General features: G+C 52.8%; 1 protein-coding gene across 14 annotated transcripts in view; it reads right to left on the reverse strand.

The window, feature by feature from the left end:
• Positions 1-26,011, reverse strand: part of LOC140404399 (protein mono-ADP-ribosyltransferase PARP6) — a 142,176-nt gene that overhangs the window by 16,977 nt on the left and 99,188 nt on the right. For 9 of the 14 annotated variants that reach the window (XR_011938499.1, XR_011938500.1, XR_011938501.1 and 6 more), the window contains 4 exons: positions 10,514-10,581; positions 5,472-5,520; positions 3,941-4,053; positions 1,013-1,085 (listed from right to left, as the gene is read on the reverse strand). Coding sequence is in view for 11 of the 14 variants with exons in the window: in XM_072492877.1 (XP_072348978.1) it covers positions 1,013-1,085; positions 3,941-4,053; positions 5,472-5,520; positions 10,514-10,581 (303 nt within the window). In the remaining 3 variants the exon portion in view is untranslated. The remainder of the gene's footprint in view (positions 1-1,012; positions 1,086-3,940; positions 4,054-5,471; positions 5,521-10,513; positions 10,582-26,011) is intronic. The other 5 variants (XM_072492879.1, XM_072492874.1, XM_072492872.1 and 2 more) reach the window with 3 other exon arrangements.

Here is a 26,011-nt window from a genome sequence, read left to right on the forward strand (position 1 = left end):
AGAATGGTGCCACACCCATGTAGAACTACCCCTTGATCGAACAGGGCTGGCAAGATCAATAAGGAAAGGCTGGGACTGCAGCACCCAGCATCAGGCCAGTTTACTGTCTATTTGCTCCCTCTGATTAGCCATTCTGTCAACCTGTCATCTTAACACGATCATGCTCAAATCATAGAGGTTTACAGGAGAGAGTTGGCCATTCAGTCCATCACACCGGTGCTGACCCTCTGAAAGAGTGATCTACTCGGCCCCAATCATTTTCCCTTTCTCCGTATCATTCAATTTTGTTGTTTTTCAAACATTTACCAATTTATTTTGGAAAAACGACACTAGATAACCCTTTCACTCTTTTCTGGATAGACATGCCATACACTAACTGCTTTCTACTTTAAAAATAAAATTCTCCTGACCCCTCGTCTTTTGGTGCTCTTAAAATGAATGTATCTCTCCTCTTGCTAACTTAGTATGCTTTTTAAAAAATAAATTTAGTGTGCCCAATTCGATTTCTTCCAATTAAGAGGCAATTTAGCGTGGCCAATCCACTTCCCCTGCATATCTTTGGGTTGTGGGGGTGAGACCCATGCAGACACGGGGAGAATGTGCAAACTCCACACGGACAGTGACCTAGAGCCAGGATCGAACCTGGGACCTCGGCGCCGTGAGGCAGTATCGCTAACCACTGCGCCACCGTGCTGCCCTCAACTTGGTACACTTGAAACTATCTTGAAATACACTACCTTCTCAGCGCCTTGGTAACGTTGAACACCTTGATCAGATCTACTGTTTTCCAATGGAAGATTCCCCCAATTTTTCCTTTATAATTATAGCCTTCCATCCCTGTTATTCCCTGAGTCAATCTCTTCTGCAGCCTCTCCATGCTTGCTGCATCATTTTGAAAGCAAGGAGGCAAAAACTGACCGCGAAATTCTAACTGAGAGAATGCTCTGTATATCTTCGAGGCAATAGGGAGGCAACTGGTATTCTTTCATCCCATTCACGAGGGGATACTTACTTGTAATTTTGTATAAGAAGCATTGACTAGGCCATTCCTCAGAATAGAATGCCAGTTCTCAATGTGTGAGCCACTGTTAAAGAATCGAAGAGAGAGCGTCAACCGTTAGCACAAATTCATCAGGTAGCAAAATGCTTCAATTCTCAACACGTCTAGAAAGCGACAGCATTAATTGCAGATGTTACTCCACCTTTGACAAAGAAGGTGCTTCAGGTCAGTCACACAGAAAGGCAAACGTCGGGAGGCTTTTTAAGATCCAGCCTTACCTCCGACTCAGCAGGTTACCTGTTCCAGCCCCACTCCAGGGCTTGTGCATATAATCTAGGTTCAGTTCAGCACTGAGGGATGTGCAGAATTGGCAGCGTTTGCTATAAATTGGCTGGCATGACAAAGAAGGATCTCCCTCTCCCCATGGATGTAAGTGATCCCGTGGCAGATTGTGTAAAGGCGAGGAATTGCAACAGATGTCCTGGACAAGTTACAGCGAAAGAAATAGGCCAGTTGGCCCAAAGCTGTTGTTTTGCTCCACACGGGCCTCCTTTCAACTTAATTATCTAACACCGTCAACGTATTCCTCGCTCCCTCATATATTTATATAGCTTCGCCTCAAACATATCTTTTATACCTCAACTTTTCCACACTCTAACCAGTCCCTCGGCTAACACGATGCTTATTCATCTCGTACTTAGGTAGGATTAGTGCGTAAATTTGCCTTTATTCATGTAACTAAAGTGTGGTAATCCATTGGGTGCGAGACAAAAATGGATATGCCGAGAGTGCGACCTGGATTTTCCCAAATCCGTTATTTTCACTCGGCCACAGCGGGACCCATCAGAGACGGGACGGAACATTTGGCGGACCAGCAAAAACGTCCATGACTCGCAGCAGAAATCTCAAAACTTGCGGCCCTCGCTAATTATAGTAATTCAATGCTATGTAATTGTAATAATAAATAAAGCCGCCATAATCCCAGGTGACCATGGGCTGCTTTTCCCTTTGAGGGGGGAGAGCTGACTGGTGGTGGTTTAACCCGAGGATCACCACACCTCAGGTGAGGGGCAAGGTTGACTAGGCGGGGTGGCATGGTGGTTAGCGCTGCTGAATCACAGCACCAGGGGCCTGGCTTCAATTTCGGCCTCGGGTGACTGTGCGGAGTTTGCACGTTCTCCCCGTGACTGCGTGGGTTTCCTCCCACAGTCCAAAGATGTGCAGGTTATGTGGATTGGCCGGGCTAAATTGCGCCTTCGTGTCCAAAGGTGTGCAGGTTAGGTGGGGCATTGGGGTTGCGGGATTAAGGCGGGGAATGGGCCTGGGTAGAGTGCTCTCTCAAATGATCGGTGCAGACTCCTTCTGCACTGTGGGAATTCTATGGGACCTTTATGAATAACCTCAGCTGGTACGGGAATTGAACCCATGCTGTTGGCCTCACTCTGGATCACAAATCAGTTGTCCAGCCAATAGAGCTAAACCAGCCCCCTTTATAATAATTTACAGCCTATTGCACAGCTGTCATTGCGGATTTGCTCTGTGTCCTGTTATTGGCATTAAACGCTGGTAACCACTTTTCGTTGATTTTGCAAACTGCAACTTGTAAAACTCGGAATAGCATCTCTGGCCATCTCAGTCAGCTCGCTGCTGGCAGGGTCGCTCATGGATACTGAATTGAAGTACGGGCAGATATTTGAGCCTCGTTCTCTCATTAACAATGCTGAAAAGTAATGGCTCACTTGGTGAGGCTTCCTCTGCACGTAGTACACGATCACAGAGAACCACAGTCACTCATCGACTAAATCTCCCGTGGAGTGGTAATCGCCGCCGGATTGTCACTCCGCCCCTTCTTACTGACCCTAGACTGGAGCTGCACTTTCCTCGCCTGGACTTCGGAGCCACGCCGGTGAGGACCATGCAACGTAGCTGTTCCCGGAGTCCCTCCCGTCACAGGGCAAGATCATTGGGGAGATTGAAGCCACACATCCTTTTCACAGCACTGGTGGGAGGGAGCAGGAGGGTGGTGGGTGGTGAGTGGTGTCAGTATCATAGTTACCCAGGGGTTAAAAGTGATTTTCAATCCTTCTAACATTTCCTGGGTAACTACTCTGCTAAATACATCGGAACCCTCCAAAGCCTTCGATTCAAGCTGGGGTTTCGGAGCCCAATACGATAAAACAGTAAGAAACTGGGATCCCTACTTTGCAGAAGGAGGCCACTCGGTCCATCGAGTCTGCAACGGCCCTTCGAAAGAGCGCCCCACATAGGCCCACTCCCCCCACCCCCCCGGCCCTCGCCCCATAACCCCAGTTAACCTGCAAATCTTTGGTCACTAAGGGGCAATTTAGCATTGCCAATCCACCTAACCCACACATCTTTGGACTGTGGGAGGAAACCAGTGCCCCCAGTGGAAACCCACGCAGACACGGGGAATAGGTGCGAGCTCCACACAGACAATCACCCAGGGGCGGGATTGATCCCGGGTGCCTGGAGCTGTGAGGCAGCAGTGCTAACCACTGTGCCAGCATGGGCACTTACACGGGAGATTTAGGGTGAGGAGCTGGGGACGTCCCCCAGTGCATTTTCTAGGTACCTCAGCGGTATGATCCCCCATGACCACCCCAGGGAAATGAACGATCTGCGCCACTGTGTCTGTGCCAATCCTTTGAAGGGGCTAACCAATTAGTCCCACTTCCCAGCTCTTTCCCCATAGCCCTGTGTTTTATTTTCAAGCACTCCAAATCCCCTCTGAACGTTACTACGAAATCGGCCTCCGCCACCCTTTGAGGCAGTGCGTTTCGCATAATAATCAATTAAAAAGCCCCGCACCCAGGGGGATTGGAAAATATAACAACCGACAAGATATTTTAGAAGTCCCTTGCTCGTGACTTTGTTTGTTCGCGTTTTACCAAGTCAGCAAGACAAAGTTCTGAAACTCACTGGAAAGCGAACGTGCTGCCGTAGAGCTTTTTGGCTGTGCGAAAACGAGCTTCCTTCGCTGGCGGGCTGCTTAATAGGAGGAACTGATGCGATGTGTGCATGAATTTCAACTGCTGTGAAGAAAAAGACATGACAGACTCACAAAGTCACAGCTCTGAACGCAGTCACCTGAGCTCTCTCGGGGACCGAGGCCATACTTCGAGGGATTTCCCGCTGGCAATCTTCCCGCAGATCGGGGCACCATTTTATCCGGCAGCCCCAATCTTCTGTCCTCCGCCCCCCCCACCCCCCCCACCGCTTTCAGACCTCCCTGGCTCTTTGAACCCTCGCCTCCCCCACCATCACCTCCCCCAACCGCGGAGAGGCCCCGGGAACCCCCCCCCCCCTCACATTCCCTCTATTTGGGAAGGCCCCTCCCAGGCCCAAGGTGCCCGGGCAGCACTGCCAGGGTGCCACGCTGGCAATTCTAAGGTGAAAGAAAATAAAAATTGCTTATTGTCACCAGTAGGCTCCAAATGAAGTTATTGTGAAAAGCCCCTAGTCGCCACATTCCGGCGCCTGTTCGGGAAGGTGCCGAGGTACCAAGGGGAGTGCCAGGGTGCTCCCTGCTTTCTCCCTGACCACATAGGGTCTCCAATAGACTGGGAGACCCCCCTCCCCCTAGCTGGCGTTACACCTGATTCACGTTTGTGTGGAGCAGTACTAAACGGCGCACTGGCGAGGTCTTGTGGTCACGGCCGGTGCGTCCCGGTCGACAGGTAATTCCGGCGAGGGCAAGGTCCAGATCGCGCTGGGCAGAGTGTGTCAAGTGACCGCACCGGGCGCAACAGGATCGCTGAATTGCGCCCGCTACTTCCAATGCTCTTGCAGTCAAGCAAGCAGATTTAGTAATTCTGACAGTGGAAACGGTAACTATTTCTCTCTCCGCAGAAGCTGTCTGACCTGCCGAGTAGTTCCATCACATTGGTCGGAATTCTCTGATCATTGGGATTCACTTTTCCTGCTGGCGGTGCCCACCCCCCGCCAGCGGATTTCCCGGCGGCAAGGGCTGGTTTCAGTGAGGAACCTCATTGACAAGCGGCGGGAAGACAGAATCCTGCTGTGAGCGAATGGCACAGCCGAGAAACACTCGGCTTGGGGACGGGGGAATCCCGGCCCAATGGCTTCACTCCAGATTTCCAGCATTTCGCGTTAGTCCAAAATACCACTCTCCATTTAAACAATGCTCTTTGTGAAACAACATGATAAACTGAGCCAAATTTTGTTTGTAACATGCCTTTAAAGTGTCAGCAGCGTGCCATCACTTTGAGGAAAGTGTCAGTTTCACTTCGGCCTGGGGCAGAGCACAGATGCACAGCCCTGATGTCCTCAAGCATTCTGGTCATGCTTATTTGTTCACATGTGCCTAGAAACGTAAAAATTAACCCACAGCGTGTTTGCACCGTCCCCTAGGAACGATTGTTGCCTTTATGTCATTATAACACATACGACAAAATTAACTAGCATTATTTAATGGAATGAAATCACTTACTCTGCTCAATGGTAGTTTCACAATGTGTGACCTGTTGCTTGAGATGATCCTAGAAAATAAACAGAGGTTTGTGTTGCTAAATTTCCATGTGTTTCCCCCCCCCACAGCTAAATATCCTCCCACGAAAGGGTAAAGGACCAAGATTAACAACATTTTATTGGAAATGTATTACTGAAAACCATAACAATAATAATAATCGCTTATTGTCACAAGTAGGCTTCAATGAAGTTACTATGAAAAGCCCCTAGTCGCCACATTCCGGCCACTGTTCGGGGAGGTTGGAACAGGAATTGAACCTGCGCTGCTGGTCTTGTTCTGCATACCAAGCCAGCTGTTTAGCCCACTGTGCTAAACCAGCACTACATTGGGAAGGGCAGGTTTCTATGTGCTTACTAATAGTTGTGCTTACTGCAATGGACCCCAGTCTTTTTCAGATAGAAATTGCATTTATATAGAGCCTGTCACCATCTCAGGGTGCCCCGAGGTGCTTTAACAATCAATGATGTACTTCTGAAAGGGAGTCATGCTGGGGCTGGACAAGCACCGAGGGTCAAACCGTGACCATTGAAAGGTCAGCAGCAACTTTGTTTGCATGCAGAGATTACCGTAGCCAAGTGGGAGGATCTCCGAGGAAATTTTTGGCACCTCAAGACAAAATTCAAACTATTTATGGTAGGCCCCTCTACATTCACACTAACCGTCATGGGAAGTCCCAGACTCGTACCCTCAAAGGATAGAGGCTGAAGTCTAATTTTCCTGTCTGTCGTACACCGGGAGTTGGTTGGAAAGTTGCATTCCCGCATTGGCCCAGTCTGTTATTTAAATATTCCCATTCCCCTATCACCCCTGTGGTCCCTGAGCTAGATTGGCTCCCGATCAAGCAACTTCTTGATTTTAAACCTCTCATCCTTGATTTCATATGCCTCTTGACAGTCCCTATCTCCTCCAACCCTACGATCCTCCGAGATATCTACACTCCTCAAATTCTGGTTTCTTGTCCACTCCCAATGATAATCACTTCACCATTGGTGGCTGCATCTTCAGTTGCCTAGATCCCAAGCTCTGGAATATCCACCCTACATTTCTCCGCCTCACTTTCCTCATTTAAGGCACTTCTTAAAACCTATCTCTTTGACCAAGTTTTTGGTCATTGGACTGATACCTCCATTTGTGGCCCAGTGTCGTAATTCATTTAACAGTACACCTGAAAATTGAGCCTTCGACCATTGCATTGAAGATGCTCTGTCAATATAAGCTGCTAGGGAAGAATAGACAACGAACCCGAAGATTTCGAGGATACCCACCATTCTTTATGGTGGTGACAACAGTCACTGATCTTCACAAGTAATTCACTGTGAAAAATATTTTTGAAGTGTTTCAATGTGGTCATAGAGTCATACAGGTCTACAGCACGGTAGCATTGTGGTTAGCACAATTGCTTCACAGCTCCGGGGTCCCAGGTTCGATTCCGGCTTGGGTCACTGTCTGTGCGGAGTCTGCACATCCTCCCCGTGTGTGCATGGGTTTCCTCCGGGTGCTCCGGTTTCCTCCCACAGTCCAAAGTTGTGCAGGTTAGGTGTATTGGCCATGATAAATTGCCCTGAGTGTCCAAAATTGCCCTTAGTATTGGGTGGGGTTACTGGGTTATGGGGATCGGGTGGAGGTGTTGACCTCGGGTAGGGTGCTCTTTCCAAGAGCCGGTGCAGACTTGATGGGCCGAATGGCCTCCTTCTGCACTGTATAATCTATGATAAAAGGCCCTTCAGCCCATCGCCTCGGCGCCAGGCCAAAACCACTACCTAAGTATTCTAAACACATTTTGCAGCACTTGGCCCATATCCTTGTCTGCCTTGGAATCGCAAGTGCACATCAAAATACTTCTTAAATGTTGAGGGTCTCTGCCTCTACCACCCTTTCAGGCAGCGAGTTCCAGACTCCCACCCTTCCTCTGGGTGAAAAAGCTTTTCCTCTCAACCCCTCCAAACCTCCTGTCCCTTACCTTAAATCCACACCCCCTGGTCATTGATCCCTCCTCCAAAGGGAAAAGTTTCTTTCTGTCTACTCTATCTATGCCCCTCATATATCTCACTCATGTCTCCCCCTCAGTCTCCTCTGCTCCAAGGAAAACAACCCCAGTCTAACCAACCTCTCTTCATAGCTAAAACCTTCCAGCCAAGCAGCACCCTGGTAAATCTCCTCTGTTCCCTTTCCAGTGCTATCGCATCCCTCCTACATATGGATTCCAGAAGTGCACACAATACTCTAGCTTGGCTCTACAGTTCCAGCATAACCTCCCTGTTCTTAAACATTTTACCTCAGCTAATAAAGACAAGTATGCCTTCTGAACCACTGTATCCACCTGCTGTGATACCTGAAGGGACCAGTGTACATGCACACATGGTTCCTCTGATCCTCTGTGCTTCCTCAGCCAATTCTGGATCCAATTTGCCAAATTTCCTTGGCTCCAATGGGCTCTTACCTTCGTTATCAGTCTCCCACCTTATCAAAAGCCTTGCTGAAGTCCAAGTAGGCTACGTCAAATGCGTTGCCCTCAGCTACACACCTGGTCACCTCTTCGAAAAATTCTGGTCACCTCTTCAAAAAATTGCATCAAGTTGGTCAGACATGACCAGCCCTTAACAAAACCATGCTGACTGTTCTTGATGAATTCCGGCCTCTCCAAATGCAGATTAATTTGGTCTCTCCAATAGTTCCCCCACCACTGAGGTTAGACTGACTGGCCTGTAGTTTCCTGGTTTGTCCCTTCCTCCCTTCTTGAATAATGGTACCACGTTGACTATCCACTAGTCCTCCGGTACCTCTGCTGTGTCCAGAGAGGAATGGAAAGTTATTGCCGGCGCCCCTGCTATTTCCTCCCTTGCCTCATTCAACATCCTGGGATACATTTCATCTGGCCCTGGATGTCCGTCTACTTGTCTACAGACCACTCAGAACCTCCTCGCTGTCCATGTTAATTTGTTTAATTTTGTCACAGTCCTTCTTCCTGATTTCTAAACCCTTGAGTTGGGGGGGGGGGGGGGTTGCTGAGTGACGAGGGGGTTTGCAGGGACCACCCACAACCCCAGAAAGGTCTGCTCGGCAACTTAACACATTCATCGTTTTGAAGTGAGAAGTCTGCTTCTTTCTCAGGGGCAAACCCCACCTTAGGATAGTTGGCCGGTCATTCATGTCAGCAATACCAGGTGGGAGCAGTGGCTACTTACCGTGACTATGGGCAGTCCCACCGTGCCAAGAAGCCAGGTAGGTTTAGAGTTGGGAGGCCAGGTTTAAAGGCCTGGGTGAAGGTGATAACCTTGTGACCTTAAGGGGGGGGGCATCGCCAATCGCTCGAGGGGACCCACGAACGAGACTTACCCATCTAGCCCAACACCAGCCTGGGCAGCTCAAGCTGTTGGGAGCTGTTGGCTCGACCGCACCCACCCCCTCCCGCCAAGGGGAAAAAAACACCATCAGCAGAAAAGGTAGGCCCTTAAATAGTCATTCATTGGCTGCCTGATGTCTCCTCGGTCCCCGTAAAATTACAGGCAGGGCAGGGGGGCAGACAGCTGGTGACGGAAGGCCTGCCGCTGGATTTTATGTGCCCTTCCCCTCCCCTACCTTCAGACCTGCAGCTGGGAGAGTCTAAATCCAACCCCTTGTGAACCAGCAGAACACAGTGAGCGGTAAATTGACCACAAGCTTCTGATTATATCTCCACGCCATGATTAAGGCCTATTACCTCCACTTCTATAACATCACCCAATTCCATCTGCTGCTGTAACACTTAACCTTGCCTTCCTCGCTCTAAACCTGTCTCATCGCTTTCCTGGCCGACTTCCCAAATTCTACCTAGGACAAAGGTTCGGCACAACATCGTGGGCCGAAGGGCCTGTTCTGTGCTGTATTTTCTATGTTCTATGTTCTATGTACCTTCCCCAAGACTTAAGACTTTCGAAAACTGCTGCCCGTGTCCTAACTCACCCCAAGCCCCCCTCCTCACCCATTAATTACCGCTGGCCTCGCTGGCGGAATTTTAAAATTCAGATCCTCGTTTCAATATCCCTCACTCTTCCCTTCCTCTAGTCTCCCCCAGTTGCACAAACCCTCTGAGATATCAGCGCCCCTCCAGCTGGTCACTCCTGAGATTAACCTCGCCAGCATTGGCCCCCAGCTGCCGAGGCATTAAGCTGTGAAGTGCCCCCCCCCCCAAACCTCTCCCCTCTCTAATGGTTGTCCCTTCTTTAAAGCACCAATCTTTTGCCTTCTCTAATATCTCCTTATCTGGCTTTGCCATACTCCTTTAGAATACTTGGGCCATTCTGTTGAGTTAAGGCTCTCTATCAATTCAATTTGTTATTGGTGCAATATTTGTATTCTTGCTGAGCCTTATCGGTTCTCCAATATTTCCCTGATTTAAGCTTCAAATAGTTAGTTAAAAGCAGCCCGCAAACAGGTTCTGATGGATCTTTCATTAGGTCCGAGAAAGGTGCTCACCACCAATTAATCTGCACCAACTGGTTAGCACTGCTGCCAGGGACCCGGGTACGATTCCAACCTTGGGTGGCCGTGTGGAGTTTGCACATCCTCCCTGTGCCTGCGTGGGTTTCCTCCGAGTGCCCCTCTTTCCCCCCTCAGCCCAAAGGTGGGCAGGGTAGGTTGATTGGCCATAATAAAATTGCCCCTTAGTGTCCACACCATGTACCGATTAGGTGGATTGGCCATGATCGATGCACGGGGTTACGGGGATAGAGCAGGGTGGGGGGTGGGAGTGGGTCTAGGTAGAGTGTTCTTTGAGGATCGGTGCAGACCCGATGGGCCGAATGGCCTCCTCCTGCACTGTAGGGATTCTATGAAGATTGATAATGTGACTTGGCACATTTCCCTTTCGTTTTTGATACATTAATTGTGAGTGGCCAGCCGTTCAATCCTCCTGTCCAACAAACAATTAGATAGCATGCATTGGATAAGTGTAAAAAGACATGAAGCAACTATGCGTGCAATATCAAAAGGCAGTACACAAACACACACTAATAGTGTGATACCATTGCAGCAATGGGTGAGCCAGCGGGTCCAACTTGTCCATTTGTTTTTTGATTTCCAGGTATGAACCCTATAAGAGACATGACAAGTTGTTAATCTCACAGAGAAACTTCGCACTTTAACCTTAAAAGCAAACTTGAGATCAGAAGATAGATGAGAATGGCAAAGTTGATTAAACCCACCCTACCACATCCATCCAGGTCCAACCCACACTCCCCCATCGTTAAGCGACTCCATTAGCTTTTGCTTCCACTCCCCTCAGAATCCCCTCATCAATCCTACATTTATCCGGTAGCGCAGTGGTTAGCACTGTTGCTTCACAGCGCCAGGGTCCCGGGTTCGATTCCCGGCTTGGGTCACTGTCTGTGCGGAGTCTGCACATTCTCCCCGTGTCCGCGTGGGTTTCCTCCGGGGGCTCCGGTTTCCGCCCGCAAGTCCCGAAAGACGTGCTTGTTAGGTGAATCGGACATTCTGAATTCTCCCTCTGTGTACCCGAACAGGCGCCGGAGTGTGGTGACTAGGGGCTTTTCACAGTAACTTCACTGCAGCGTTAATGTAAGTCCACTTGTGACAATAAAGATTATTATTATTTATATTTCGCTGGTTTGAATCTCTGTCCCATTGCTTTCATGCTTTACCTTGACGTAATGGCTCGGTTTTATCCCTTCTGTAACATTCACCATCTTAGGTATTTCTGTTGTTGCAGGCTTAACACAATGGAAAGTCGAAACCCCTTCAGAGCTGCCTCATAATCCAGTGCTTTAATGCTTGGGAACACTCTTGTCTCACCCCCACCACCATCTCTGGGTTGTGAATATTCACTTTGTTCTTCAATAACTATAACTGGTCACGTCAGACAAGGTGTGGTCTCACCAAAGCATTGTTGCGGTTTGATTTTAGCACCTACAATGGCGAGGCTAGTTAGATACAGATGCAGAACAATGTGTTTCCGCCTGTACAGATTAAGCAAATAGCTCCGGTTGAAACAAAAGCCGCCTCACATAACTTGTTAATGCGTGTCTCTATTCCTCTGTATGCAGTGTTTGCATCCCCACTTAACAAAGGGCCCTGGTATTCCCTGGTAATCAGTAATAGAATCAAGGGTTATGGGGATAAGGCAAGAAACTGGAGTTGAGGGTTATCATATCAGATAGGGTGGCGCGGCAGCACAGTGCTTAGCACTGCTGCCTCATAGCACCAGGGAACCGGGATCGATTCTGGCCTTGGGTGACTGTGTGGAGTTTGCACCATCTCCCCGTGTCTGCGTGGGTTTCCTCCGGGTACTCTGGTTTCCTCCCACAGTCCAAAGATATGCAGGTTGGGGGATTGGCCATGCTAAATTGCACCTTAGTGTCCGAAGGTTAGGTGTGCTTATGGGGATAGGGAGGGGAACGGGCCTGGGTCGGGTGCTCTTTCAGGGGGTCAGTGCAACTCGATGATCCTTCCGCACTGCAGGGATTCCACGATCCTTTGAGATGTGGTGGATGCGTAAGATGCTACATAAATACCACTCTTTTCTTTAATCCTTCATCCATATATGCATGTGCTCCAAGTTCCGTCATACCTTTATGGCAAAGATGTTTTATCCTAGCCTTATTAGAGATTTAAGGAGGCTGTCTGCAGACACTTGGCAAACTTTCTGACCCGAAGGGGCCCACTTTCTCTTGGTGCTACTTTCCTGTGGTAGACACTGAGGGTAATTGCAGGAAGTTTATATCGGAGGTGCTCCACAGCATCTGCGGTGAAGACACCCACTGCCGTGGGGCCAGAAAGTCCTCTATTTAACACACTTGTTAAATATGCTTTCCTGTTCATAAAATCTGACTCATCTAAGGTCCCTGAGAAACTTCCGACTGCTCTCATTGGAATTGCTGAGGCAAACATCAGTCAAATTCACTTTGAAAACTCCCATGCAAATGGCCCCACATGCAAATAAAATACTGTAGCTCAGCAAGCAGAAAGGGTTGACCTGCAATTTAGTAGCAAAAAGTGTAATCTGGAACTACCCTGGAAGCTACCTTCAAGCACAAAAGTGACCGGCGCGGGTCTTCAGAAGCTGGCAGACAAGATGTAGAAAATCAGCCCTCTCTTGTCCTCTCAATGTAAAAAATTGGGCTACTTATTTGGTGATATTTACGGGTGACTTTCTAAAGCAGTGCCGGCAGTGCTGAATAATGTACACCCTGTATGTGTTTGGGTATCAGAAAGAGTTTCTGATCCTTATCTTGCCAAGTCCACATAGTTAGCTCATCTCAGTTGAGTCATTAGCTTGGATGCTACAATTACCTTACCCCTGGTTCTACAGCCAGGACATTGGGCGGGATTTTCCGACCCCCTGCCGGGTCGGAGAATCGCCGGGGGGGGGGGGGGTCGGCGTGAACCTGCCCCCGCCAGCTGCCGAATTCTCCGGCCCCCCCCAAATCCCGCTGACGTGAATCGCGCCGCCCACCTCGGAAGAATGGCGAGGACCGGCGTGACGCTATGGGCCCCGGGGGCACCCGAATTCCCCGGCCCGCGATGGGCTGAGCGGCCGCCCATTTTAGGCCGGTCCCGCCGGCGTACATTAGAGCTGGTACTGACCGGCGGGACCTGGCTCTGCGGGCGGCTTCCGGCGTCCTCGGGGGGGGGGGGGGGATCTGGCCCCGGGGGGAGCACCCACGGTGGCCTGGCCCGCGACCGAGGCCCACCAATCCGTGGGCGCACTCTATTCCTCCGCGCCGTTGGTGTACCGGTCTGCGGTGGCCGGCGCGGAGATGAACCTCCCTGCGCATGCGCTGGGATGATGCCAGCACACGCTGGCGCTCCCGCGCATGTGCCAACTCCCCTTCTGCGCCGGCCGGCATGGCGCAAACCATACCGGCGCCGGCCTAACCCCTGAAGGTGCGGACGATTGCGCACCTTCGAGGTGGCCCGACGCTGGAGTGGTTCACGCCGCTCCTTCCCGCCGGAGATGCCCGCCCTGCCGGTATCCGAAGAATCCCGCCCATTGTGTTAGCTTCTACCATGTCAAAATCCTCTAAAAAAGATGTTGGGCTGGATTCTCTGCTGCCAGTAGCAGAATTCCCGGTGCATCGGAGAATCCAGTGTTGTCCAAATACAAAAACCCGATGCACCAGTCCCTCACTGGCGGTGGCACCGAGGTTCGCGCCCCATGCCAGCGGGAGGATGCAAGTAGATCAAATTGGATTCGCCAAGCATGCGTGATTCTCCAGTCCTCTGGGACGGGATTTACGTGGGCGAGAATTGGCGCGGGGGGTCGGAGAATGTCGCCCCCTGTTGTTCCAAAGAAGCTACCGACTGCTCACATTGGAACTATTGAGATAAATATCATGATGTGGAGATGCCGGCGTTGGACTGGGGTGAGCACAGTAAGAAGTCTTACAACACCCGGTTAAAGTCCAACAGGTTTGTTTTGAACCACTGGGCGCGAGTCTCCACTCCCATGCCGGTTGGGAGAATCGCCTGGGCCGCCAAAATTTCCGGGGACGCCGGTCCGACGCCCTCCCGCGATTCTCCCAAGCGGCGGGAATGGCCCGGTCGAGTTTCGCGGGCCGCAGACACACTGAAAATGGCGATTCTCCGGCACCCCCGTTATTCTGTGGCCCGGATGGGCCAAGCGGCCAGGCCAAAACGGCGGGTTCCCCCCGGCGCCGTCCACACTTGGTCGCTGCAGTCGTGGGTGGTGCATGAACGCTGGGGGGGGGGGCGGCCTGTGGGGGAGCGAGGGGGGATCCTGCACCGGGCTTTACCTGGAATGTGGGGTGGCCCGCGATCGGTGCCCACCGATCGTCGGGCCGTCCTCTCTGAAGGAGGATCTCCTTCCTTCCGCGGCCCCGCATGATCCGCCTCCATCTTCTTGCGGGGCGGACTTAGAGAAGACGGCAACCACGCATGTGCGGGTTGGCGCCGGCCAACCCGCGCATGCGCGGATGACGCCCGTTATGCGGCGCCGGCCGCGTCACCTATGCTGAATGTTGGACTTTAACCTGGTGTTGTAAGACTTCTTACTGAGGTAAATATCAGTCAATTCAAGTTTGAAAACTCCCTTGAAGGCCCAGCTTAGCGAGAAGAAAGGTTTGATTCCCAATTTCACGCAGTTAGCTCATCTCAGTTGTGTCATTAACTTGGGATTGGATGCTGCAATTACTTTCGTGCGTCCCTGATCACTATCCAGTGACCTCTGACATGAACACGTGAAGATGTAAGCTACTATCATCACATTATTATCGGTCATGCAAAGCCAATTGGTATTCACGGTCAAGGTTGGCATACATTGGGCGGGGTTCTCCGGGCCCCCCCGGCCACGTGTTGCCCGCTGGCGCACCGTTCGCTGGGGGCGGGATCCTGGCTTCCCACCGCTTGTCAACGGGATTTGCCAATGGAGCTACCCCATGTCACGGGGAAACCCACGGGCGGGAGTGCGCTGCCATCGGGAAAAGCGAATTCCAACAGCCGGAGAATTCGGGCCAATGTTTTATTGATTGGGTATTGTAGCAGATGGCACAAGAGGAATACTTTGGTACAAGGCTTTATGGGGTGAGAAAATTGGAAAGATTATTTTCTAAAAAGCTCTCTCATAAGAACATCCAGAGACAAGTGAAAAGAGAAATCAGGAATCAACCCAGTTCACCACGTAGAGAATATTTAGCTTTGGAATTTTTCAGTTTTGCACATAAGGGATAAAACATTTCTTCATTGTTCAGGTCCTCCCCATTTTCTTTCAGTTAGAAGGGCAGGGTGCCCAGGTCAGCGGTTCCTCCGTGACTCTATTGTCAGGTGGATGTACCTTTACGAAATGGGAGTTTATCAAATAGCTGCAGTGATGTCAGTCTGTGGCTGGAGCTGGGCTGTCTTTCTGGCTTTTTACCTTCGTTTTGAGCTGAAAAGCTGCTTTGTGGCTCTGTTTTTGGTTTTGTTTTTAGAGTTGGAGAGCTGTATTCAAAGCAAGCAGACGTGTAATGATCTTTCTCTCCACAAGCTCACGAATGTCTTCAGCTCACTTGATGATTGCAAAGTATTACCTGTTTCTGTAGAGAATTTAAACCTGCTCTCTTTGTTTAAAAAAGGGGTTAACTTCTGGAAAGGTTGCTCGGAAAGGTATTAAGGGTTACCGATAGAATATTGCATCTGGGGGTTACGTGTGTTGGTGGTTTATAAGATGTTTACTGCGTGTTTACAAACTGTTAACTGGGTTCATAGAATAAACATTGTTTTGTTTCAAAAATACTTAAGGGGCGGGATTCTCCGACCCCCCCCCGCCGGGCTAGAGAATTGCCGGCGGGGGGGGGGGGGGGGGTGGCCTGAATCCCAACCCGCCGCCCCGAGCGGCCCCCCGGCGATTCTCCGCTCCGCGATGGGCCGGGCAGCCACCCGTATTCGGCCTGTCCTGCCGGCGTAAATTACACAGGGTTCTTACCGGCAGGACCTGGCTCTGCGGGCGGCCTGCGGAGTCCTCGGTGGGGCGCGGGGGGGGATCTGGCCCCATGGGGGCCCCCACGGTGGCCTGGCCCGCGATCGGGGCCCACTGGTCTGCAGGCGGGCCTGTGCCGTGGGGGCACTCTTTCCCTCCGCGCCGGCCATGGCAGAGCTTTACAGCGGCCGGCGCGGAGAAGAAACCCACTGCGCATGCGCAGGAATCACGCCAGTGGTTCTGGGAACACGCTGCCGCTCCTGCGCATGGGCCAACTCACGCCGGCCAGCGGAGGCCCTTCGGCGCCGGTTGGCGCAGTGCCAATCACTCCAGCGCCGGCCTAGCCCCTGAAGGTGCAGAAGGTTCTACACCTTGCGGGCAGCCCGACGCCGGAGTGGTTCACGCCACTCCTCGGTGCCGGTAGGGCTCGCCCGCTGGATACCGGAGAATCTCGTCCAAGGTCGCTGTTGCATAACACCTGGAGAGTGGACTCTTGTGCTCCCCATAACCAAAATTATGAAAAGTCGTGGGTCAGGTGAACGCCATGATATACTTTGGAGTTTTCTAAACCCTGGTCCATAACACTACCATCAGCATTTGATGGACCGGTGGCACAGATAAGCGCACAAACGTTGGCTTCTGCACACTTCACGGCGCTCAGCATCACTTTAATTTTAATCGTCTGCAGCGTTAAAGCTTCCATTTCCTTCAAAGCTTCTTTCTTCCTTCTTCACTTATTTCATTCGATAGGCCGTCTGCCTTTCTTTTTTTAAAAAATAAATTTAGAGTACCCAATTATTTTTTTCGAATTAAGGGCCAATTTAGCGGTTAGCACTGCTGCCTCACGCCGTTGAGGACCCGGGTTCGATCCCGGCCCCGGGTCACTGTCCATGTGGAGTTTGCACATCCTCCCCATGTCTGCGTGGGTCTCATCACCACAACCCAAAACGATGTGCAGGGTAGGTGGATTGGCCACGCTAAATTGCCCCTGAATTGGAAAAAAAACAATTTGGTACTCTAAATTTATCTTTAAAAAGTAATGGTGGCCATGGAACTGTCAAGGGTTGTTATAATAACCCACCTGGTTCATTAATGTCCTTTAGGGAAGGAAATCTGCCATTGTTACCTGGTCTGACCTACATGTAACACCAGACCCACACAGCAACACGGTTGACCTCTGAGCAAACCACTCAGTTCAAGGGTAATTCGGAATGAGCAACATAGGTCTTGTCAGCCATGCTCCCATTCCATCAAAGAATTTAAAAAAAAACATTCGCAGGATGTCCCGAAGCAGGGGTCAAAATAATTGTATTTTTCAAGGTCTCTACTTGAAATTTTCTCGTGGGCTACTATTTCTGATTTTCGTGAGGGTTATTTATTGGTTTTCAGGGGCTATTGTTTGGGTCAGAGGCTCTGTGGTAGTATGCATTAGGGGTCATGTGGGACTGTGAAGCCGTGATGTCATTGGCTGACAGGTCCCGGGTCCTGGTTGGCCGTTGACCTCTAGCTCCGCCCTGAAGGCGGAGTATAAGAACCAGGAGTCCTCCCCCGCAGGCAGTCTACTACTGAGCTGCGGGGGAACAGTCACGCTTAATAAAGCCTCATCGACTTCACTCTATTCGTCTCTCGGAGTCTTTGTGCGCTACAATTTATTAAGCGTGACTAAAGGACTATGGAGCTCAGGATCATCCTGGAATGCCTGAGGATCAGCCCCCACGCAGTGAACGCAGCAGCAGTTTTTAAACACTGGCAGACTTGTTTCGAGGCCTACCTCAGAACGGCCCCCGGCCGGGTCACAGAAGACCAAAAACTACAGGTCCTGCACTCGAGGTTAAGCACGGAGATTTTCTCTTTCATCGAAGTCGCAGAGGATTTCCAGACGGCGTTCGCAGCACCAAAAAGTCTCTATGTTCGCCCAGTAAACCAGATCTACGCTCGCTATCAACTCGCAACGAGACGGCAAAGTCCCGGAGAATCGATAGATGAATTCTACGCCGCGCTACTAATTTTGGGACGGGCCTGCAGCTGCCCGCCGGTGAACGCAAATGAACACACGGACATGTTAATGCGCGATGCTTTTGTGGCAGGTATGAACTCCTCCCAAATCCGCCAAAGACTTTTAGAAAAAGAGTCGCTAGGACTCTCTGAGGCACGGGCCCTAGCAGCCTCCCTAGACGTGGCCGCGCAAAACACCCGCGCCTACGGCCCCGACCGCGCGGCAGCCCATTGGGCTCCGTACGCGCCCGTCGCGACAAACCCACCCCCCCCCGGACACCCCACAGGCTTGCGCGGTTCAAACGCCAAGTCGCACCGGGGGAGCCCGCTGCTATTTCTGCGGCCAGGCGAAACACCCCCGGCAGCGCTGCCCGGCCCGCGCAGCGATCTGTAAGAGCTGCGGGAAAAAGGGCCATTTCGCGGCTGTGTGCCGGTCCCGGGAGGTCGCCGCGGTCCCAGGAGAACAGGGAGCCCTGCACGCCTTTTACGCTCCCCAACCCCCCCAGCGCCCCATGTACGACCCGCAGGCGCAACCACCTTGGGTCCCGACCACCGCTCTCCCCGGAGAACAGGGAGCCCTGCACGCCTTTTACGCTCCCAACCCCCCCCCCCCAACCCCCCCCCCCCCGCGCCCCATGTATGACCCGCTTGCGCTACCACTTTGGGTCCCGGCCACCGCTGTCCCCAGAGAAGAGGGAGTCCTGCGTGTTCCTAACGCTCCCCAACCCCCCCAGCGCCCCATGTGCGACCCGCAGGCGCCGCCATTTTGGGTCCCGGCCACCACGAGGGGAGGAGGGGCGCCGCCATCTTGGACCACCCCAGACCTGTACGACGCATGGGGGTGGCCATTTTGTCCATCCCCGCCGCAATCTTGTGACCCCCCAGCCATGTGCGATGCATGGGGGCAGCCATCTTGTTCACCCCCGACGCCATCTTGGACGGCAACAACGGACCCCAGCGCCGACGGCTCCACGGGGTTCGAAGAAGACGCTCAACCATTACAACCACGGCTGGCTTCAATGACGCTGGACCAAGCACGGCCCCGGACGCTCCAGACGGCGACGACAACGGTGCTGATAAACGGGCACGAGACACCATGCCTGGTCGACTCCGGGAGCACGGAGAGCTTTATCCACCCCGACATGGTAAGACGCTGTTCTTTGACCATCTGTCCCAGCGCACAAAAGATTTCCCTAGCTGCAGGATCCCACTCCGTACAGATCAAAGGCTTCTGCATAGTTACCCTAACGGTGCAAGGGAGGGAGTTCAAAAACTACAGGCTCTACGTCCTTCCCCAACTCTGCGCCCCCACATTACTGGGATTAGACTTCCAGTGCAATCTACAGAGCCTAACCTTCAAATTCGGCGGCCCAATACCCCCACTCACTATCTGCGGCCTCGCAACCCTCAAGGTTCAGCCCCCAACTCAAGGTTCAGCCCCCATCCTTGTTTGCAAACCTCACCCCGGATTGCAAACCCGTCGCCACTAGGAGCAGATGATACAGCGCCCAGGACCGGACCTTCATTCGGTCCGAAGTCCAGCGGCTACTGAAGGAAGGCATAATCCAGGCCAGCAATAGTCCCTGGAGAGCACAGGTGGTAGTAGTAAAGACAGGGGAGAAGCAAAGGATGGTCATAGACTATAGCCAGACCATCAACAGGTACACACAACTAGACGCGTACCCTCTCCCCCGCATATCCGACATGGTCAATCGGATTGCCCAATATAAGGTCTTCTCCACCGTGGACCTCAAGTCCGCCTACCATTAGCTCCCCATCCGCCCAAGTGACCGCAAGTACACAGCCTTCGAGGCAGACGGGCGATTATACCATTTCCTAAGGGTCCCATTTGGCGTCACAAACGGGGTCTCGGTCTTCCAACGAGAGATGGACCGAATGGTTGATCAACACGGGTTGCGGGCCACGTTCCCGTATCTCGACAATGTAACCATCTGCGGCCACGATCAGCAGGACCACGACGCCAACCTCCAAAAATTCCTCCAGACCGCTAAAGCCTTGAACCTCACGTACAACGAGGACAAGTGCGTTTTTAGCACCAACCGGCTAGCCATCCTGGGCTACGTAGTGCGCAATGGGATAATAGGCCCCGACCCCGAACGTATGCGCTCCCTCATGGAATTTCCCCTCCCGCACTGCCCAAGAGCCCTGAAACGCTGCTTGGGGTTCTTTTCATACTACGCCCAGTGGGTCCCCCAGTATGCAGACAAGGCCCGCCCCCTAATACAGACCACGACCTTCCCTCTGTCGACAGAGGCTTGCCAGGCCTTCAGCCGCATCAAAGCGGATATCGCAAAGGCCACGATGCGCGCCATTGACGAGTCCCTCCCCTTCCAGGTCGCGAGCGACGCCTCCGACGTAGCTCTAGCGGCCACCCTTAATCAAGCGGGCAGACCCGTGGCCTTTTTCTCCCGAACCCTCCACGCTTCAGAAATCCGCCACTCCTCAGTGGAAAAGAAAGCCCAAGCCATAGTGGAAGCTGTGCGACATTGGAGGCATTACCTGGCCGGCAGGAGATTCACTCTCCTCACGGACCAACGGTCGGTAGCCTTCATGTTCGATAATGCACAGCGGGGCAAAATCAAAAACGACAAGATCTTAAGGTGGAGGATCGAGCTCTCCACCTTCAACTACGAGATCTTGTATCGTCCCGGAAAGCTGAACGAGCAGTCCGATGCCCTATCCCGCGGCACATGTGCCAATGCACAAATTAACCGCCTTCAAACCCTCCACGAGGACCTCTGCCACCCGGGGGTCACTCGGTTCTACCACTTTATTAAGTCCCGCAACCTCCCATACTCTTTGGAGGAGGTCCGTACAGTCACAAGGAACTGCCACATCTGCGCAGAGTGCAAACCACATTTTTTCAGGCCGGATGGTGCGCACCTGATTAAGGCTTCCCGCCCCTTTGAACGCCTTAGTCTGGATTTCAAAGGACCCCTCCCCTCCACCGACCGCAACACATACTTCCTAAATGTGGTGGACGAGTACTCCCGCTTCCCATTCGCCATCCCCTGCCCTGACATGACCGCGGCCACAGTCATTAAAGCCCTGAACACCATATTCACACTGTTCGGTTGCCCCGCATACGTCCACAGCGACAGGGGGTCCTCCTTCATGAGTGACGAGCTGCGCCAGTTCCTGCTCAGCAACGGTATAGCCTCGAGCAGGACGACCAGCTACAACCCCCGGGGGAACGGGCAAGTAGAGAGGGAGAACGGCACGGTCTGGAAGACCGTCCTACTGGCCCTACGGTCCAGGGACCTCCCGGTTTCACGGTGGCAGGAGGTCCTCCCGGACGCCCTCCACTCCATCCGGTCACTACTGTGTACTAGCACTAACCAAACGCCTCATGAGCGCCTCCTGGTCTTCCCCAGGAAGTCCTCCTCTGGAACGTCGCTGCCGACCTGGCTGGCGGCCCCAGGACCCATCTTGCTCCGAAAACATGTGCGGGCGCACAAGTCGGACCCGTTGGTCGAAAGGGTTCACCTCCTTCACGCGAACCCGCAGTACGCTTACGTGGAGTACCCCGACGGCCGACAGGACACGGTCTCCCTGCGAGATCTGGCGCCCGCCGGCAACACACACACCCCCCCGACACCAATCACCCCCTTCCTGCCACCGCCGCACCCCGCGACCGCTGCCTTCCCAGGAGGATCGGTCCTCCTCCCAGGCCCGACCAGGAGTGAAGCCCAAGCTGAAACCGTAAGGCTCCCGGAGACGACAACACCGGAACAAGCACCACCACCACCACCGGGGCCGAGGCGATCGACACGGACGACCAGACCGCCCGACCGACTCGTGGCGTCGATCTAACACTACAACATGTGGACTTTTAACGAGAACATTTTGTCTTTTTCTCCTGACGATTACTGTAAATAGTTTGAAACAAAAAACCTTGTACATACTGTAATAACATGCGAAAGTTTTCCTCCCAGGACCAGCCTTGTAAACCCTTACCACCATGCGAAGCATCACCCCGCCGGGTTCATTTTTAACAAGGGGTGAATGTGGTAGTATGCATTAGGGGTCATGTGGGACTGTGAAGCAGTGATGTCATTGGCTGACAGATCCCGGGTCCTGGTTGGCCGTTGACCTCTAGCTCCGCCCTGAAGGCGGAGTATAAGAACCAGGAGTCCTCCCCCGCAGGAAGTCTACTACTGAACTGCGGGGGAACAGTCACGCTTAATAAAGCCTCATCGACTTCACTCTATTCGTCTCTCGGAGTCTTTGTGCGCTACAGGCTCCTTTAGAAGAAATTAAGAATTAAGAATCTTTGTCACAAGTAGGCTTACAGTAACACTGCAATGAAGTTACTGTGAAAATCCCCTAGTCACCACACTCAGCCACCTGTTCAGGTACACAGAGGGAGAATTCAAAATGTCCAAATGACCTAATTCTCTAGCAGCACGTCTTTCGGGACTTGTGGGAGGAAACCGGAGCACCCGGAGGAAACCCACGCAGACACGGGGAGAACGTGCAGACTACACACAGACAGTGACCCAAGCCAGGAATCGAACTCGGGTCCCTGGCACTGTGAAGCAACAGTGCTAACTACTGAGCTACCGCGGATAGGTTGGGGTTATTTTCCTTGGAATAAAGAAGGCTGAGGGGTGGCTTAACGGAAGTGTACAAAATTATGAGGGGAAGAGCCAGGGTGGACAGGCTGAAATTATTTCCCTTGGTGGAGAATTCTAGAACCAGGGGACATAGATTCAAGATAAGTGGCAGAAGGTGTAGAGGGATCATGAGGAAGAACCTTTTTACGCAGAGGCTAGTGGGAGTCTGGGATTCGTTGCCTGAGTTGGTGGTGGAGGCAGAGATCCTAAACTCTGTTAAAAGGTACCTGGATCTGCACCTTGTGCTCTAAGCTACTGAGCTATGGGCTGGCAGGAAGGTGGAATTAGAAAGGGCACATAGGTGTCCTCGGGCTGGCATGGACAAGGTGGGCCGAATGGCCTCCTTCTGTGCTGGAACTTTTCTATGTTTCTATGAAAGACTTTGCTTCCATTGCCTTTTGGAGGAAGGGAGTTCCAAAGACTGAGATAAAAAATCTCCTGGGGCGTCATTCTCCGACCCCCCCTCCAGGTCGGAGAATGGCCGTTGGCCGCCGTGAATCCCGCCCCCGCCGAAGTCTCCGGTACCGGAGATTGGGCGGGGGCGGGAATCGGGCCGCGCCGGTTGGCGGGACCCCCCGTTCAATTCTCCGGCCCGGATGGGCCGAAGTCCCGCCCAGAAATTGCCTGTCCCGCCGGCGTAAATCAAACCTGGTATTTACCGGCGGGACCAGGCGGCGTGGGCGGGCTCCAGGGTCCTGGGGGGGGGCGCGGGGCGATTTGACACCGGGGGGTGCCCCCACGGTGGCCTGGCCCGCGATCGGGGCCCACCGATCCGCGGGCGGGCCTGTGCCGTGGGGGCACTCTTTCCCTTCCGCCTCCGCAACGGCCTCCACCATGGCGGAGGCGGAAGAGACTCTCCCTACTGCGCATGCGCGGGAAACTTTCAGCGGCCGCTGAAGCTCCCGCGCATGCGCCGGGAAACTGTCAGCGGCCGCTGACGCTCCCGCGCATGCGCCGCATTTCCGCGCCAGCTGGCGGGGCAACAAACGCCATTTCCGCCAGCTGGCGGGGCGGAAATCCCTCCGGCGTCGGCCTAGCCCCTCAATGTTGGGGCTAGGCCGCCAAAGATGCGGAGCATTCCGCACCTTTGGGCCGGCGCGATGCCCGTCTGATTGGCGCCGTCTTTGGCGCCAGTCAGCGGACATCGCGCCGTTGGGGGAGAATTTCGCCCCTGATCTCTACCTTCAATGGGCCGCCCCTAACTTTCAAACAGTGACATCGTAATATTTTTCTCCTTTCACCCCAGATCTCTTTACTTTAAAAGCTCACAAAAATAATTTATTGGGACAAATATCAAAGAGAAAGAGAGTAATTGGTTGTTGTTGTTCCAGTTGTACGTTTTCCAACTTGGAAGCAAGGCCAAGGAGGGGAGTTTTGGAAGAAAAGATAAAGAGAAGTTGGAAAATCATTTATCATGGAAATTACAGTGCAGAAGGAGGCCATTCAGCCCATCGAGTCTGCACCGGCTCTTGGAAAGAGCACCGTACCCAAGGTCAACACCTCCACCTTATGCCCATAACCCAGTAACCCCACCCAACACTAAGGGCAATTTTGGACACGAAGGGCAATTTATCATGGCCAATCCACCTAACCTGCAAATCTTTGGACTGTGGGAGGAAACCGGAGCACCCGGAGGAAACCCACGCAGACACAGGGAGAACGTGCAGACTCCGCACAGACATATATTAAAAAAACAAAATATGCTACAAGTGTGGTCCACGCTATTAAAAATGGCCACCGATCTCCTAGCTGTTTTTGGGACATTCGCACATAACAACAAATGAGCACTTAAAATAAATAGTAAATAAAATATAACAAGTAGGCTTACATTAACACTGCAATGAAGTTACTGTGAAAATCGCCTAGTCACCACATTCCGGCGCCTGTTCGGGTACACTGAGGGAGAATTCAGAATATCCAATTCATCTAACAAGCACGTCTTTCAGGATTTGTGGGAGGAAACCGGAGCACCCGGAGGAAACCCACGCAGACACGGGGAGAATACTCAGACTCCGCACAGACAGTGACTCAAGCCAGGAATCGAACCTGGGACCCTGGAGCTGTGAAGCAACAAGTGCTACCCACTGTGCTACCGTGCCACCCTCAGTTGTGAAATACTTTGGGCGAGATTCTCCGACCCCCCGCCGGGTCGGAGAATCGCCGGGGGCTGGCGTGAATCCCGCCCCCGCCGGTTGCCGAAGTCTCCGGCACCGGAGATTCGGCGAGGGTGGGAATCGCGCCGCGCCGGTTAGCGGGCCCCCCCGAGCGATTCTCCGGCCCGGATGGGCCGAAGTCCCGCCGCTAAAATGCCTGTCCCGCCGGCGTAAATTAAACCACCTACCTTACCGGCGGGACAAGGCGGCGCGGGCGGGCTCCAGGGTCCTGGGGGCGTAGGGGGGGCGAACAGGCCCCGGGGGGTGCCCCCACGGTGGCCTGGCCCGCGATCGGGGCCCACCGATCCGCGGGCGGGCCTGTGCCGTGGGGGCACTCTTTCCCTTCCGCCTCCGCCACGGTCTGCATGCGCGGGAATGCTGTCAGCGGCCGCTAACGCTCCCGCGCATGCGCCACCCGGAGTTGTCATTTCCGCGCCAGCTGGCGGGGCACCAAAGGCCTTTTCCGCCAGCTGGCGGGGCGGAAATTCGTCCGGCGCCGGCCTAGCCCCTCAATGTTGGGGCTCGGCCCCCAAAGATGCGGAACATTCCGCACCTTTGGGGTGGCGCGATGCCCGTCTGATTTGCACCGTTTTGGGCGCCAGTCGGCGGACATCGCGCCGTTTCCGGAGAATTTCGCCCTTTGTGTTGTACACTAAACGATAACCACTCTTCAGGTCACCAGAATAACTATGATGGTTTTCTTGGTTTGAACCAGCGGATTATTCTTCACATCTCCCTAATTTGGTAGCCAAGGCCTCTTAGCCTCTCACCCAAAAAAGGAAGGCCTCCCACAACACAGAACAGTCACCCTAAACTGCGGGGCCCAAACTTGATGGCCAGGCTGGAGGGCTAGCCAGGCTGAGACTCAAACGACAGGGCAGCCAGTGAGCAGGGAGCTAAGTTGCAGAAGCAAGGTGGTAAGCAAGGTTGAGTCAAAGAGAAAGGAATTAAACAGGGCCCGCAAGTTAAGGGAGAACTAAGCTCATTTGCATTTGGGAAGATAAAGTTTGCCAGTTGGAAGTCCAGGAAGGGAATATCACATGATAGCGGTCATGGGATCAGAACCATATAGATTACATTTTAATGCTTTCCTTTTCCACAATCCTGTTTGGACAGCGAAGCGGCGTTAAGTAGCAAACTGCAGATTAATTTTTTTTTCAGGGTATCTGATCAGAAGCAATGAACATCACAAAGAGCTGGGGAAATTATTGTCTCGCAAGTCGTTTCTTTTACGGCAAAAGATTAATCAGGAGGGTTCTCGTGAGGTTTCGATCTCAGAAGATGGAGAAGGCTAAGGGAGTTAAG

Source organism: Scyliorhinus torazame, chromosome 30, assembly GCF_047496885.1.
Source record: "Scyliorhinus torazame isolate Kashiwa2021f chromosome 30, sScyTor2.1, whole genome shotgun sequence".
Lineage (NCBI taxonomy): Eukaryota > Metazoa > Chordata > Chondrichthyes > Carcharhiniformes > Scyliorhinidae > Scyliorhinus > Scyliorhinus torazame.